At 40.8% G+C, this 13,448-nt stretch overlaps 1 protein-coding gene across 2 annotated transcripts in view; it reads left to right on the forward strand.

Moving 5' to 3' along the window:
• Positions 1 to 212: 212 nt before the first annotated feature.
• edaradd (EDAR-associated death domain) overlaps positions 213 to 13,448 on the forward strand; it is a 61,457-nt gene continuing 48,221 nt past the window's right edge. For both annotated transcript variants that reach the window (XM_041208673.1, XM_041208682.1), the window contains exon 1: positions 213 to 377. In XM_041208673.1, coding sequence (XP_041064607.1) covers positions 338 to 377 — 40 coding nt within the window. In that variant the 5' untranslated portion in view covers positions 213 to 337. The remainder of the gene's footprint in view (positions 378 to 13,448) is intronic.

A 13,448-nucleotide genomic window follows, 5' to 3' on the forward strand; every position in this document is an offset into this window, starting at 1 on the left:
ACACGAATATATAAACTCGAACAATGTATAACGGACTTTGCACGGTTTCCATTGTACAAAACAGCAGGATACCAGCAACAACGTTAGGGGTTGCTTTCGGCGCACTCTCGACCCGTCTCTTCCCCCGCAGTGACACCTGAAGTTGGTTCACACCTGCAGGGAGCGCCAGTGTACCAGATTGTGTCTCCATGCGAACATGGTGCGCTCCTCGCAGCATCAAATCCCAGGAAGTGGAGCCCCGCTCCTCCACGTCCTGCCTTCCACTCCTATTTTGTTTCATTCGGGTCTCTCCACTTATAGTATAATTTCCAGCCCATCTCTATCAGAGTCCGCTCGTATGGCGACCCTTCAACTCCAGGACAGCCAAGTGCCTGAAGGTACTGTAATCTTGCACCGGCGCAATCTCGGCGTCCGTTTGTTGGTGTCTTATTTCCCAAAAAGGCAACAATGCGCTGAAGCAGCGCTGGTTTTGAAGCTATCGTTTTACAGTCATGCAGTCTGACATTTGTGTTTCCTTTTTTTTTGCTTTATTCGCATTCAAGTATGCGTGTTAGATAAAAATTGGATAAATGATCCAACATTGGAAATGATCAGTTTTAACTCTGGGAAATTGTACAAGGGACCTCATAGCAGTGGTACTTTTAAACGTTTAAATAACTGTTAGTGGCTTCTACAGAATTATTTTTAAATTTGGGTCGATGCTGTATGTTTTCGTTATAAAGTGTAGTTTTAAATATATATAACCAAACCAGCTTTTTATTTCATAATATTGGTTCTTCCTCGTTTTCTTTAACTTTATTTATCCGTTAGAAATATTAAACTACTTTAGTCTATTTTGTTTCACATTAATTCCTTATCTCGATTGAAGGAATCGATTGAATAAAAAATTATTACAGATTAATCTACAATTTTTGCTCAGAATTTCCATGCTTTCCAGCACTTATTACGTCACTGTTGTCCCGATAAGATGGAAAAATGCATTTTTAGCACAATCCGCCATTTAAATGTGAAAGGCAAGTTAAACTTTAAACTTTCCTTAATCTTTTTAACCACTTTCACTGTCCACCGCTCAAATCCCGTGGGACTAATTTGCGTAGGTGTACGAGTCACCTAGTGGCGGTCTAGATGAGAATTTCCTGCTTTTGCGCTACTATTGCACTTTGGGTAACTTACACCATACAAAGGTGCTCATGTCTCCCGCAGTCACATATTTGAGGTGGAGCTTGAGAGTTTTAAAGAGTCCTCAAGTTCTGCTCGCAGATTTCGGGCTTCAGCATGTTTTTTGAAACTCTATGTTATGGGAGTGGCCCCGAGACTTGAACTTTATCCTACTTCCCGCCCCCGTGTTAGGGCTCCATCTTTGGACTTTTACCCCACAATTTAGAATGCCTGTAGAGAACAAAGCAGCATGACAGAAGACACCAGGCCACCAGCTGCTGCGCCGTTTTTTGAGGATTAGAGGAGCTTTGTGTTAGAAGGGTATGATTCTTTAAAGCAGCTGTTGTAGAGATGTGCAGCTTTCTATATAAAGATCAATTTTGCTCAACTGCCAAAACTGTGGATATAACTACTGCCTTGGCATGTTTTACTATATTAAGGTGTCATATGAATGTAAGTTATCATTGTCCTGCATTTCCTAGCTTTGAATCCTTTCAAGCTGCCGTAGGGGATCTGTGTAACATCAGTCAGGCAGCTCTGTGACAGGTCATGGTCATATCCTTCAATGGAACAAATTAACAAATTTGCCATCATACCCAGGGAGCAAAGGGAGAGAGCTAGTGGATTGCCCAAGATGCAGAATGCCATAAATGGCACATACGCAGCTCTGAAGACACCAACAGAAAAGCTTTCAACATACATGAAAAGGAGTTCCATTTGCTGAATATACAAATTTGTCTGTGCTGCCAACCAGAAGATTTTGTTTATCAAAATCAAGCATGCAGTCATTTGCGATGATGAATTTACTTTTCAACATAGCACTCCCTGATCTTTTCCATGAACATAACCGTGTGAATGGATGCATCTTGCAAGACAAAACCTTGCCTCATGACTCCACTGAAACCCCAGGCAGATGTAACCAGGCCATTGTAGCAAGAAAGCTTATAGTGGAAAGGAGCATAGAGACAAAAAGAACAGATTTCACTGCCTAGGCAGATTTGCCAGAGTCCTGCAGTACAAGCCCCAAAGGATCCTGATTGCATGCATGATTGCATGGAACCAAGGCTGGTAAAAGGAGTTAAGATACAAATCAGCCATAATCTAATTGAATTGCCAAATGGCCTACTCCTGCTGCTATGTTTCTGTTCTGTGCCCTACACAATTTTGCATTCCAGGGTGGTCTAAAGTGCAATGTGGATGACGATGAACCAGAGGCACCGGGAAAAGATGCAAGCCACACTCGGAGGAATCATTCCTCAGCTGCAAAGGCCATTGAATTTGGATTCTGGAGGAGGTGTTTATGCAGTGATCAGCTACTGCAGCATATTGCACCTTTGCCTCCTCCTATGCCAGTTACAAGGAAATGATCTTTCTTGAAATCACTGTCAACATGAATATCTCAACAGGATTTTACCAATATTTATTAGCTGAGTATAGAAGTCCACACAAAATGATTGTTCTCTTTAATGAATGACTGTGTGCCCATGAATAATGGAAACCATTAATAACCCATGCCTGTGAGTTTTATCATGACTCTTTACTACAGTATTTGTGCAACCACATTTCTCTCTTGTTTATTTCTGTGGTGTACTTTTATCCTGATGGCTTTTATTGGCTCAAATTGAAGTTTGGCATGAAGAACTGGAGCAATCTTTAGCTCAGCCTTGGCTTGATTCAAATTTTAATCATCTGGCTCACTTCCCTATGCTCATTAGAGAATAATGGAAATCTCAAAAAACACAAGAGAAAAATCAGTGGTGATGAGAGGGGAGGATTGATTTTTTTTGCTTCAGTTGTAACCATGGCCCTGATTTTATAAAGAGGTGAGGAACAGTGTGCATGAGTCACAAAGTGGGCAGCACACCAGAGATTCCAGGAACGTGGAGGCCCTGCTCATCTTAACAGTAGGGCATCATGTAAGTAAAAGTTCCTGAATTACCACCCAACACCTGCAAAAGGAGTGGTAATTTGGCATCAACAGGCCACTGTCAGGACCTCATGGGAATGGACTCCAGCATTTAATGGATACAGGGGCTACTCATGATCCAGGGTTGGAGTTGTTCCATGACATTTGAGGGAGGCCCAAGGACTGTTTGCACAAGGAAATTTGAGGAATGTAATTTTTAAATTGTTACTGTGATCTCTTCAAGCCGGTTACACAGTGCCTCTCGCTGAATTTCTGCTCTTAGGCAGCAGAAAGTGCAGTTCTCTCCCTGACTAGAAGCAAAGACTATGTTGTGGCACTGGAGATGTCATCGGATGCAACTTTCAAATATTATGTCAGCCCCAAACCGCCTTTAGTGCAATCCTTGATGACATGAGTTGCCATCATAAAAATTACAACTGTTGAGAATGGAGTTGGAGCCGGGAACTAGAATTTTTAAATTTTAAACCCTCCGATAGAAGAGGGAAAGGGATTGGGGGATAAATTCTGGTCTACGTCTTGGGCCCTGATTCTCTCAAATAGTAATGTGTTTAGTTGCTTGGTAGTACAGAACTTGAGTACTGCTGAAAAAAGAGACATTCTGTCAAAGCTTTTCATCTTGCACTCATCAGGCCAGGTTCACTACCAAATCTAAGGGGAACAACAGTTCATACTACATGAGAAGAGGGTGCTGATTGGTTGCCAAGAGGACTCTGATTGGTAGAAGTGTTGCCATGGAGAATGCACTGGGAACGGTTTAATTTTAATTTTAATTTTACAGGCTTTGGTTTAATTTACAAACCAGGCCGGTCAACACTGGTCAAGACATATTGCCATGAAAAACCAGCCATTTCCTGGTTCATATTCATATTCTTGCATTATTATCTTTAGTCATATATATATAGGATCCATATGTCTTCTTCATTTTTTTGTTTGTTTCTAACCATTTTAGTTAACTTGAAATTTGAAACAGTCTCCTTTTGTAATGGTGTATCTTTATTCTATAACTTAAAAATATATTGGCTCACAGGACTGTGGATCAACAATGCAATTTTTCTTCCCCCCCCCCCCCCCCCCCCCCCCCCCGCCCACCTCCCCTCAGCTCCACTAGTTCACTTCTTGTCTGTCTGACATCTGGCCTATTCCAATCCAATTCCCTAGTTTTTGGATTAATTTCCATTTCTGTCTGAATCTTAAACAATATTGCAATATGGTTGCTATTCACAAGGTTCTCACCCACATTAACAAATCTAATTCATTTGTTACTCATAACTGTCGCATTAGGGCATTTGGGACTGTAAGGGTTAAAGTGGGGCTGAGGAAACAGTAGCATCTGCATTATGATATGATGGGAGTAGTAGAGTGTAGTGGTGAGTCTGGTAGAAGTCGGCATGAAGATAGCACCTAGTCAGGACTGTATCTTGTATATATGTTTGTAGTTATGTATTATTAATAAAAAGTCACTATTCAACTGTACAAACGTCTAGATCTCTTCATGAAACAGCATACAACATGGTGGCAGCAGATGAAGGACCCCAAAATCCCTAAAAATGAAGAAGTAAAGAAAATGCAATCTGACCTGAGAAAAGCACGCCTAACTTGAAGACCTCAAATACACAGCTGGAGATCGTCTAAGAAGCTTCATTATAGGCATGGAGGATAAAGGGCAGAAGAAAGATCCACTGCAACATAAAAGGACTCCACTAAAACATATGGAGGTCCATCGCCTAGCCAAATCACAAAAGGGTGAGCAAGCTCCAAAAAAAAAAGCTGAAATAAGCTTTTAAATTCAACACAATAATCAGGATGCACTGGTGGACTGTTTTACAAGCACAACTTGAAGAACGCGGCAGCCTGGATCCAAAGCAGAGGAAAGAAAATTTAAAGAGAAGTCAGAGCAAAAAGTCAGCTTTAATTCGATTCTCCAAGCTCAGGGAAAGTAACTAGCTGGCCAAAATACTTTGTTCAAAAGATTTTCTGCAGAATTGTTGAAGTTTAAAACGGCTCCATATCCGTGATGGGAGCCTGCCAAATCACGCTGAGCACAGGAAGAAAAGAAATTTAAAGCTGTGCTCCCCTGTGCTGACAACAGCCATAGATGGGTAAATCAACACTGCCAGACTGATTAGGGCAGTTGAAAGGACCAGACCAGGCACAAAATTGGGCATTATGGAGAAGAAGATTTTTAAGATATACAATAGCATCAGGTTTGAATAAGAAAGCAAAGACTGAACAAATGATTATGCTAATATATTCACTAGGTCCAATAGTCAACTGCATAATTGCCAGACAAGGAATAAATTAATCTTCTGACAACTTTGAAGAGGTCATGAAGTCCTTTGACATCTACTTTGGCCTAAGATTTTGGAGCGAGCAAAATTTATCGAGAGAGTCCAAAAGCCCGGGGAACCCATTGATTCTTTTATAAATGAGTTATAGAGATTCGCTAAAGGCTGTGACTATGGTGACCTTAAGTCAGAGCTCATAAGAGACTGAATAATATTGGGAATGGCCGATGATACTCTTTCAGATGTCCTCCAATCTAGAGAAGATCTGACTTTGGAGAAAGTCTTCCAAATTGTCTGACAATCAGAAGTCCGCTAGCAATACCAATACATTTTGTGTGGCGAAGTTGCATCTTTGTACAGAGCAGCCTCAAAAGTCCAGCTCATAAACTAGCAAAAGGGCAAAGAGACTGCAGGGCAAGGAAAGCGATACCCAAGCAAAACACAAGATAGTGGCAGACCATGTCAGCGCTGTGGCACCAAAAGACTTCACGGATGTGAGCAGTGTCCAGCAATCACTGTCCCGTGCTTTCACTGCAACCACCTGGGACATTTTGGAAAGATGTGTAAGTCAAAAACCTCAATGTGCAGAGGATCCCAAATGAGTCCATGAGATTTCTTGGGAGAAATCAAGGATCCTAGATTCACATTTTGGAATGCTGACATTTCTGCAAATGATCACCTCATGAATTTCAAGTTAGACACAGGAGCCAGTGTGACGGTTCTGTCAAATCAGGAACCATGGCTAAAATATCTTTGGCTATAGACAACAGACACCCACTGTATGGCCCTGAATTGCCGGCGGGTTTTGTGGCAGGCAGGAGTGGAAAATTTGGAGAGAGGCCAAAAATTGGATTCCTGCTGGTGGGTAAATAGCTGGAATTTTCCACCTGCCCTTTTTCATGGTAGGTTGATGGCGGTGGTTCGGTGATCGACATGATTCAAGAGCCACTCCAGTAAGGCAGCAAGCAAATAATTGAAATTCTGTATGTCATCCGCAATCAACTCTTTTTGCTATTGTGCAGAGATGCCTGTGTTGCCCTCAACTTTCTCAAAATGGCAGAAGATGCAAAACCAACCACTGCAGTCAACTACACTGAATTGCAGGCTTCAGAAGTCCACCAGTGCTGATGCTCTCAACTGGGACTTCAATTTGGAATTGTTCTCACTCTTTGCAATTATTCCAGCTCCTTTGCACCCCATGGCAGAAAGTTCTTTTCTTCAGTCACACCAGCCAAATTTCCAGATGAGCACCAACATACTTAAAACAGAATAGACAGGAGAACGAGCAGAAGTAGAAGATTGCGCCAGAACCTCAGAGTCAAATAGTTGCTGTCACAGAACTGAAAAGCTACAGCAATGAAGCTGGAGCTTCAAGCTCGCACACATAATGTGAAGTCGATCCTGGAGCAGGATCGAAGCACCCACCAACTCACCAAGACAAAACTCAGGGAGGCTCAAGTGTGCATGAAGAAACAGAGTGCAGCATTAGAAGCCAAACTGCAGGTTGAGCTCAAGGATGAGGAATATACAAACATTAGGGGTGTAAACCATCAATTTTAAGGAAGAATCTGGCAGACCCCACTGAAAAAGAAAACCTGAGTCCGTTCTATGAATGAAGGGAGTGAACATTCCCTCCAGAAGGAGAGGGATACGCCCTTGGTATCAGACCAAGGAAGAGAGATTGTCGACAAAGAAAATACAACACTAAGGAGTGCAAGAAGCAAACCAGATGTTGACACCCAAATAATTGAAACACTAAGTACCACAACTTCAACTCCAGAACAACAAAGTCAGCCCAAAGCAGTTGAGACTACCACTCCTCGAAACTTGAAAAGAATGAGATCCAAAAGAGCCATAAAGCTTCTGGACTGTCTGAATCTGTACAGTCAAACTTGAGGGGAGAATTGGTAGCATATACATATTATTGTAAATACATTTGGGTAAAAGTATTGGGGGTGGTGTAGCACTGGGATGTTTGGAACTCTAAGGGTTAATGTGGGACCTGGGAAACAGTACAGCCCACATTATGATGTAGAGAGTCACATGAAAGTAGCAGAGTGCAGTGGTGAGTCTGGTAGAAGTCGGCATGAAAATAGCACCTAGTCAGGACTGTATCATGTATGTGTGTGCATACATACATATATAATATATATGTGTGTGTGTGTTTGTTTATTTATACACACATATATTTATGTGTTATCAATAAACAGTTACTGTTCAACCATACAAGCACCTAGACATCTTCATGAGTGAGCATACAACCATAAAACAGTAACTACATCTAACAAAGCCTGTACCCTTACAGACCTAGAAACATGTTGCTTGAGGAAGGAGTCCTCTTTCTCCGTCTTTTGAGAATGGGGGATGTTGTCAACAGTTTTGAATAGATGGGGAAAGTGCTTAAGGAGAAGCAACAATTTACATTTACAGCTAGGGTTGACAATAGGATGAGAAATTAGATTGGCAGCATTTTAGTGGAAAGGGTCAAAGGAACAGGGAATATGTCTTATAGATGAGATGAGCTTGGAGAAGGTGTGATGAGAAATGGGAAAGAAACTAAAGAGTTAGAGGTTCTGAACCAGGATGAATGAGTGCTGTAGAGAGGTGGGCAAGGTGAAGGGAGGAAGGAACAGTTGAACGAATGTCTCAGCCTTAATGACGAAAAATTCCACGAGTTGCAGGACGTAAGAGTGGAGTGGACAGCAGAGAGAGGACAAAGGAAATGGTTGGCAGTGGAATATTTAAGCCAGGTTTTCTGTTTCTTTACAGAATGATCTTACATTAGTGGCTGGTTTTGGCGGAGAAGTGTTTTTGTGCAGCGATGGGAAGGTGCTATGGTCTAGCAGCCAGTGTGATTAAGAAATCAGAAGAATAGTGGAATGTGAGCAATAGGAAACAAGGGCAACTAAGAAAGATAAAGGGATAAGAATATGAAAAGAACAGGTCAAGAGACAGATACATAAGCAAAATAGGCTAGGGTAAGTAAAGAATGATGATGAAAATGAAAACTGAAACATTTTCACTAGTTGACAAATTTAATATCTTAAGTGTCACATCTCATTAGAAAAGGCAGTCAGTTTGTGAACTTGTTTTATATTTTCTCTTCACATTGTATTTAGCTTACATTAAGATAACTATTTTTCCAAAAAAAAATTAACTTTGTGTTTGGGCATTTCCTATTTATGGAACTTAATGCAATAATTACCTTATCAATGTAGCAAATGGAATTTGTGTTTTTCCAAGTTACAGCAAGTCATGCCTGTGTGAACCTGTGTGTTTCGTCTAGCATTGTAATGTGTTACGCAGCCAATTTGTCTGAACACAACCTACTCAGAACTTTATCATTTGAGAGTAGAATTTTGTGATAAATTCATCTAATGCTCATTATGGGTTTTCAGTGGGATAGGAAATATATTTTCTATAAATTAAAATTGCTTTGAGTTCTGTCTTGTACCTGGAGTTTCAGCTCAATTGCTGTGCAATCAACTTTTTGCTGCAATTCACCCAAGATCAGCATAACCAGTGCAAAAGATCACAGAATTTAGAAGGTAAATTATGTTCAGTGCGTCTTGAATTGCTGTAATCTTTTCTGTTAGTTTTAAAAACGCCATGCTGGAAGCAGCCCCACCCACAAAACTGGCCATACTCTCAAGATGTATTAATCACTATTAGGATTTTTGCTCATTTCAGGCCTTTGAGGAGGGTGTAAAATTAAGTTGATTCTTTTCAGTGCAACGACACTAACAGAAGTCTTTTATAATGTTTTTAAATATAATTTCCTAAGAAACTGATTACTGTATCCCAATATAATGAGGAAATAGTTCTCTTTTTTTAGAAGTAATTTTCAATAATCTTCTTGGGTGTGACATTTTACAGCTTTGCAAGTCTAAGTGCAAGTTGGACAGCCAAATCACAGTACTATATGTTGTTAGGTGGATTGTCTTGAATCCTGTGGCAAATTTCCATAGGCCACATTCATTCAAAATGTGGTGAGCAGTCTATCAGTGACCACAGTTGCATGTTGAGCTGTCCTTGAAACTCCATTTGTGGAGGAGGTGTGAAAGGTGCATGGCGAGTGTGGATCCTGTTGGGTGTAGATCACTGTTTTCAAGGGAGGTTGAACCATGGAGGCTGTACTGTCAGATGACCCACCAGATCTTTCTTGATGATATTGGCTTCAGCCCAGAGGTTGCACTATTTGTCCTTTTGGCCAAAATGTACGTCACTGAAAGCATTCGCACAGCTCCAAAAAATGGTTTCCATGATTTGAGTTGCATATGTCGTAGGTTCTAAAGGGCTTCATGAATTGGCAGTTCTGGATTAGCTTCAATGTGGTCAAATTCTTTCAGCGCTTGCCTGCTGGCTTAGACAGTTTGTTTAATATCAGTTTACAGCGGTGTAGTACAAATACTGTAGACCAAAGTCATAGACAGCAATAAAAGTCCAATTATAATTTAGTCACTCAAAAGTTGTCAATATTTATTATTTGATATCAGATTGTGATGACCCATGTGCTTTGGGAAGCCTGTATTTTCTTTTGTGTGATGTCCCTTTAAGAACAAAATGTGTTGGGGAGTATTTTGAAAGAGGGTTAATTGATTATGACATTTTAGGTTCCAAGAAATGCCCTTGAGACCTAGGGTTGGCATGGGGATAAATAGCTAAAAAGCAAAGGGTAAATGAAGCCCAATTTCAGTGGAGTTGGGATTCAGCCTGTTTTTTTCTGTTTGGCAGTTGAGCACACTGAGAATTGGTAGAAAGAGAGAACAAGCTAGGCTCCCTCTGAACGCAATGGTTTTCTGTTTGACAGTCTTTGAACAGATCTCTGAGAATAGAGCAGAGACTGTGTTACTGTGTGTGTTATGCAGTTGGAAAGTACAGAATGCTAAAGACAGGAAGAGTGAAGGATTGTGGTTTGGACAATACCCATTGCTGCTGTTGAAGTGGTGCCAGAGCCCACTAAACCATTTAAAAGTTTAGGAGAAATGAGTCTCTGGGGATTCTGTGCCATAGGGCTGTCGTGACCCAAGTGAGAGATCATTCATACACATATGCCGTGTCCAGGGACCTCAGGTGCAGTACAATTAATAGTGAATGTGATTCAAGGACCAAAATGATTGGGATTGGAAATGAGAGATCCTACAAAACGAAGGCTGAGTTTGAAAGACTGAGAGATTACACTTGATGCCACACTTGTGCGGGAAGTAATGCAAGTACTTGTAAGTACATGAGGCATATCTTTGTTGTATCGACTATTTAAAGTGAAATTTACCTTTTTTATTTGAAATATCCTTCACCTATTTATTAACCTTTCAGTTATGTTGATTTTAGTTGGCTCTTTATGGTATAAGTTTTTAAAAATGAAATCCTGTCCAGTGGTTTTCTTTCCATTGGTGTTGTGGGGATTCTTTTCTTTTTAAAAGTTACTGGTCTCTACAGGGATCATAACAAGATAGCCACTTATTTAAATTAATTTTGGCTGAACTCTAATACATAAACTGTCTTACACTAAACTACGTGGCTATAAAGCAATTAGGCAACATTGGCTTAATAAAAAAGAGAAAAGCATGGCTACTGTAAGCCAGTTGTTTCTACACTCATTGGATTTGAGGCCCCTTATAGTTATCAAAAGTGCTGCACATAGCAAAAAAAAGTACTGAGCTAGGCTGCCTATCAGCACAATACATGAAATGGTACAGATGCTGAGGCATCTCTAAACAATCGTCCCTCAAATGCATGCCACGTTTTTGTAGTAGCTTTAGTGCAGTGATATGTTCTAAGGTGCTTCACAAGACAGTGGCAAAGTCAGACAACAAGCAGGTATTGGGAGAAGATTTATAAGAGGTGACCAAAGGCAAGATTAAAGAGAAAGGTTTAAGGATGAGGAGGGATGACAAGGTTAGAGGAGTTAGGAAGAGAGTTCAAGACTACAGAGTGTTTTAACGGCTCAAACTGTTCTGAGATGGTCCTTCTATCTTGGACTCTAGGCATGGGACTTCGTTAGTAGACAGACTGTACATTAGAGTATCCCATCTGTTAACCTTTTATACTACATCTCCCTGCAAGTATATTATCCTATTTTCAACAACAATATGAAACAATATCTTTAACTCTTTACATTGCATTTCTGTAGCTCCTTTTTTACAACTACAGATCCTACACAACTCCAACTCCTACTCTTCCTCTCCCCAAGTCACGTTCCCATGGGATTCAATCTCCCAGAATATTTTCAGCCCTTAGGGAAGACATCTTGGAGACTTGCAGGCCTTCTTCTTCATCTTGGAGGACATAATTATCATCTGCAGAATAGGACAGCACTTTAGCAGCATTGCTGAGAAGCAGAGTGTAGGTTGTAGGATGACTGAACCGCAAGGGCAACAAAGACTTTTCAATGAAAGGCCGTCACGAGAGAGAAGACTGAGGGGAATTGATCTTTAGATCCTCCTGGACTAGAAGGGAAGAACCCCAGACACCGAGGAACTTGTTGCATCTTCATGACAAGAACTTCAAAAGAGGAACAATCTTCAACTCCAGGGAAGATAGGCATAGCTGTATCTTCCACTGATGTATCAAATGCTGGAAAGGCATTGAAGATCTCAGATTTCAATTAACTTAGACGACAAAGAAAAAAACAACTAATTTCCTGTAAGACTGTCAGAAAAAGAAGAGAAGATGATTTCGCAACGAAATTTCGGGAGGAACGTTTACTTTCTGTGGGCAGCAGTAAGAGAGCCAAGGTTAGACAGATTCTTCAGTCTGTGAGGTTGCTCCATCATGGGCAATGGGAAGAATTGCTGAGGATGTAGTGACAGAACAGCCTCAATTTCCATAAGGAGATAAATTTCCTGTAGATAGTCATCTCGGGGACAAGATTGCTGTACAGGATTCTGCAGCTTCATGTGCTAAAGATTTTGCCTCAGCTTCTGTGTTGACTTCTAGCTCTGGAGGGGAGAAGACTTTCAGCTGGGACTGAAATATGGGTGTTAATTGACTTTCACCCCTGGAAGATACCAGGGCTTTAGCGGTGTGATCCTATATGGTCTCTGACCTGAATTCGGAGAAGGCATTCTCTGTGGAAGACTCTTCATGGACAACAGGAGATAAGCTAGGCAATACATTGGTAAGTTCAATGAAACTAAGATCTGATTGCTGCTCAGCCACTAAAAACACAGTTGACTCCTCTAAAAAGACAACAGTGACTTCATATGGTGCGTCCATCAACTGGAATTATCCTCTAGAATCTCAACCTCCAAGAGATCACTCAGTACTATAGGGGATTCTTCCTCATCATTTTCTAGGAAGAGCCAATTCAGGTCCAGCAGGTCTTCATCTACTGCAGTGCCTACTGTATCTGGCACTTCTGGCCTTACTTCATGAAGAACTGAGAGATTCATAACTTCTATCTCTGCTTGGGGTCTAGTGGATAGCGTCTGTGTGAAAGAAAGAAACTTACTGCTGATTGTATAAACTTCCTCAACTCTGAAGGCTAAAGTTCCACTACTTCTAAAGAAAAGGTTGAAGATTATTGCATGAATAACAGTGAGTCTTTAATCTGAGCACTATCTGTTTTTTCTAGAATTGCGAGAAGTATGCCAACATCGCCACTCAATAAGGATGTATGTTAATTTTGAAGAATATAGGGAGAACCAATGATCTGTCACCCCTTGCAACTAAAAGGAGCAATAATCCTGCCATTGATTCGAAGGTATATGCCTCCTGGACCTTGTAACTTGATGTCTGATGGATGAAGGGTCATTGTCTGAAGCCAGTTGAGGCCATTGGCTAATATGTTAAAAGCAGCTCCAGTATCAATTTTAAGAGTAGTAATGAAGCCTTGAACTTGGACTGTAACGACCAAAGTCTGGGTGAAGACTAGCAACACCCCCTAGGAACTCTGTAATTTCACCTTTTTCTTAACTTTCCATTTCTTAGATGGAACATGTTTTATAAATACTTCCTTGTCTTTGACTTTGATTAAAATAGTTTAATTTTCAGAAACATTTGAAATGTCCTGTTTTGCTGCACTGGTTGCATTCCGCGACCCCTGCTGGGCAGAGCTGGTGTCTGCGTATGCTGGT

Source organism: Carcharodon carcharias, chromosome 2, assembly GCF_017639515.1.
Source record: "Carcharodon carcharias isolate sCarCar2 chromosome 2, sCarCar2.pri, whole genome shotgun sequence".
NCBI classification, from domain to species: domain Eukaryota; kingdom Metazoa; phylum Chordata; class Chondrichthyes; order Lamniformes; family Lamnidae; genus Carcharodon; species Carcharodon carcharias.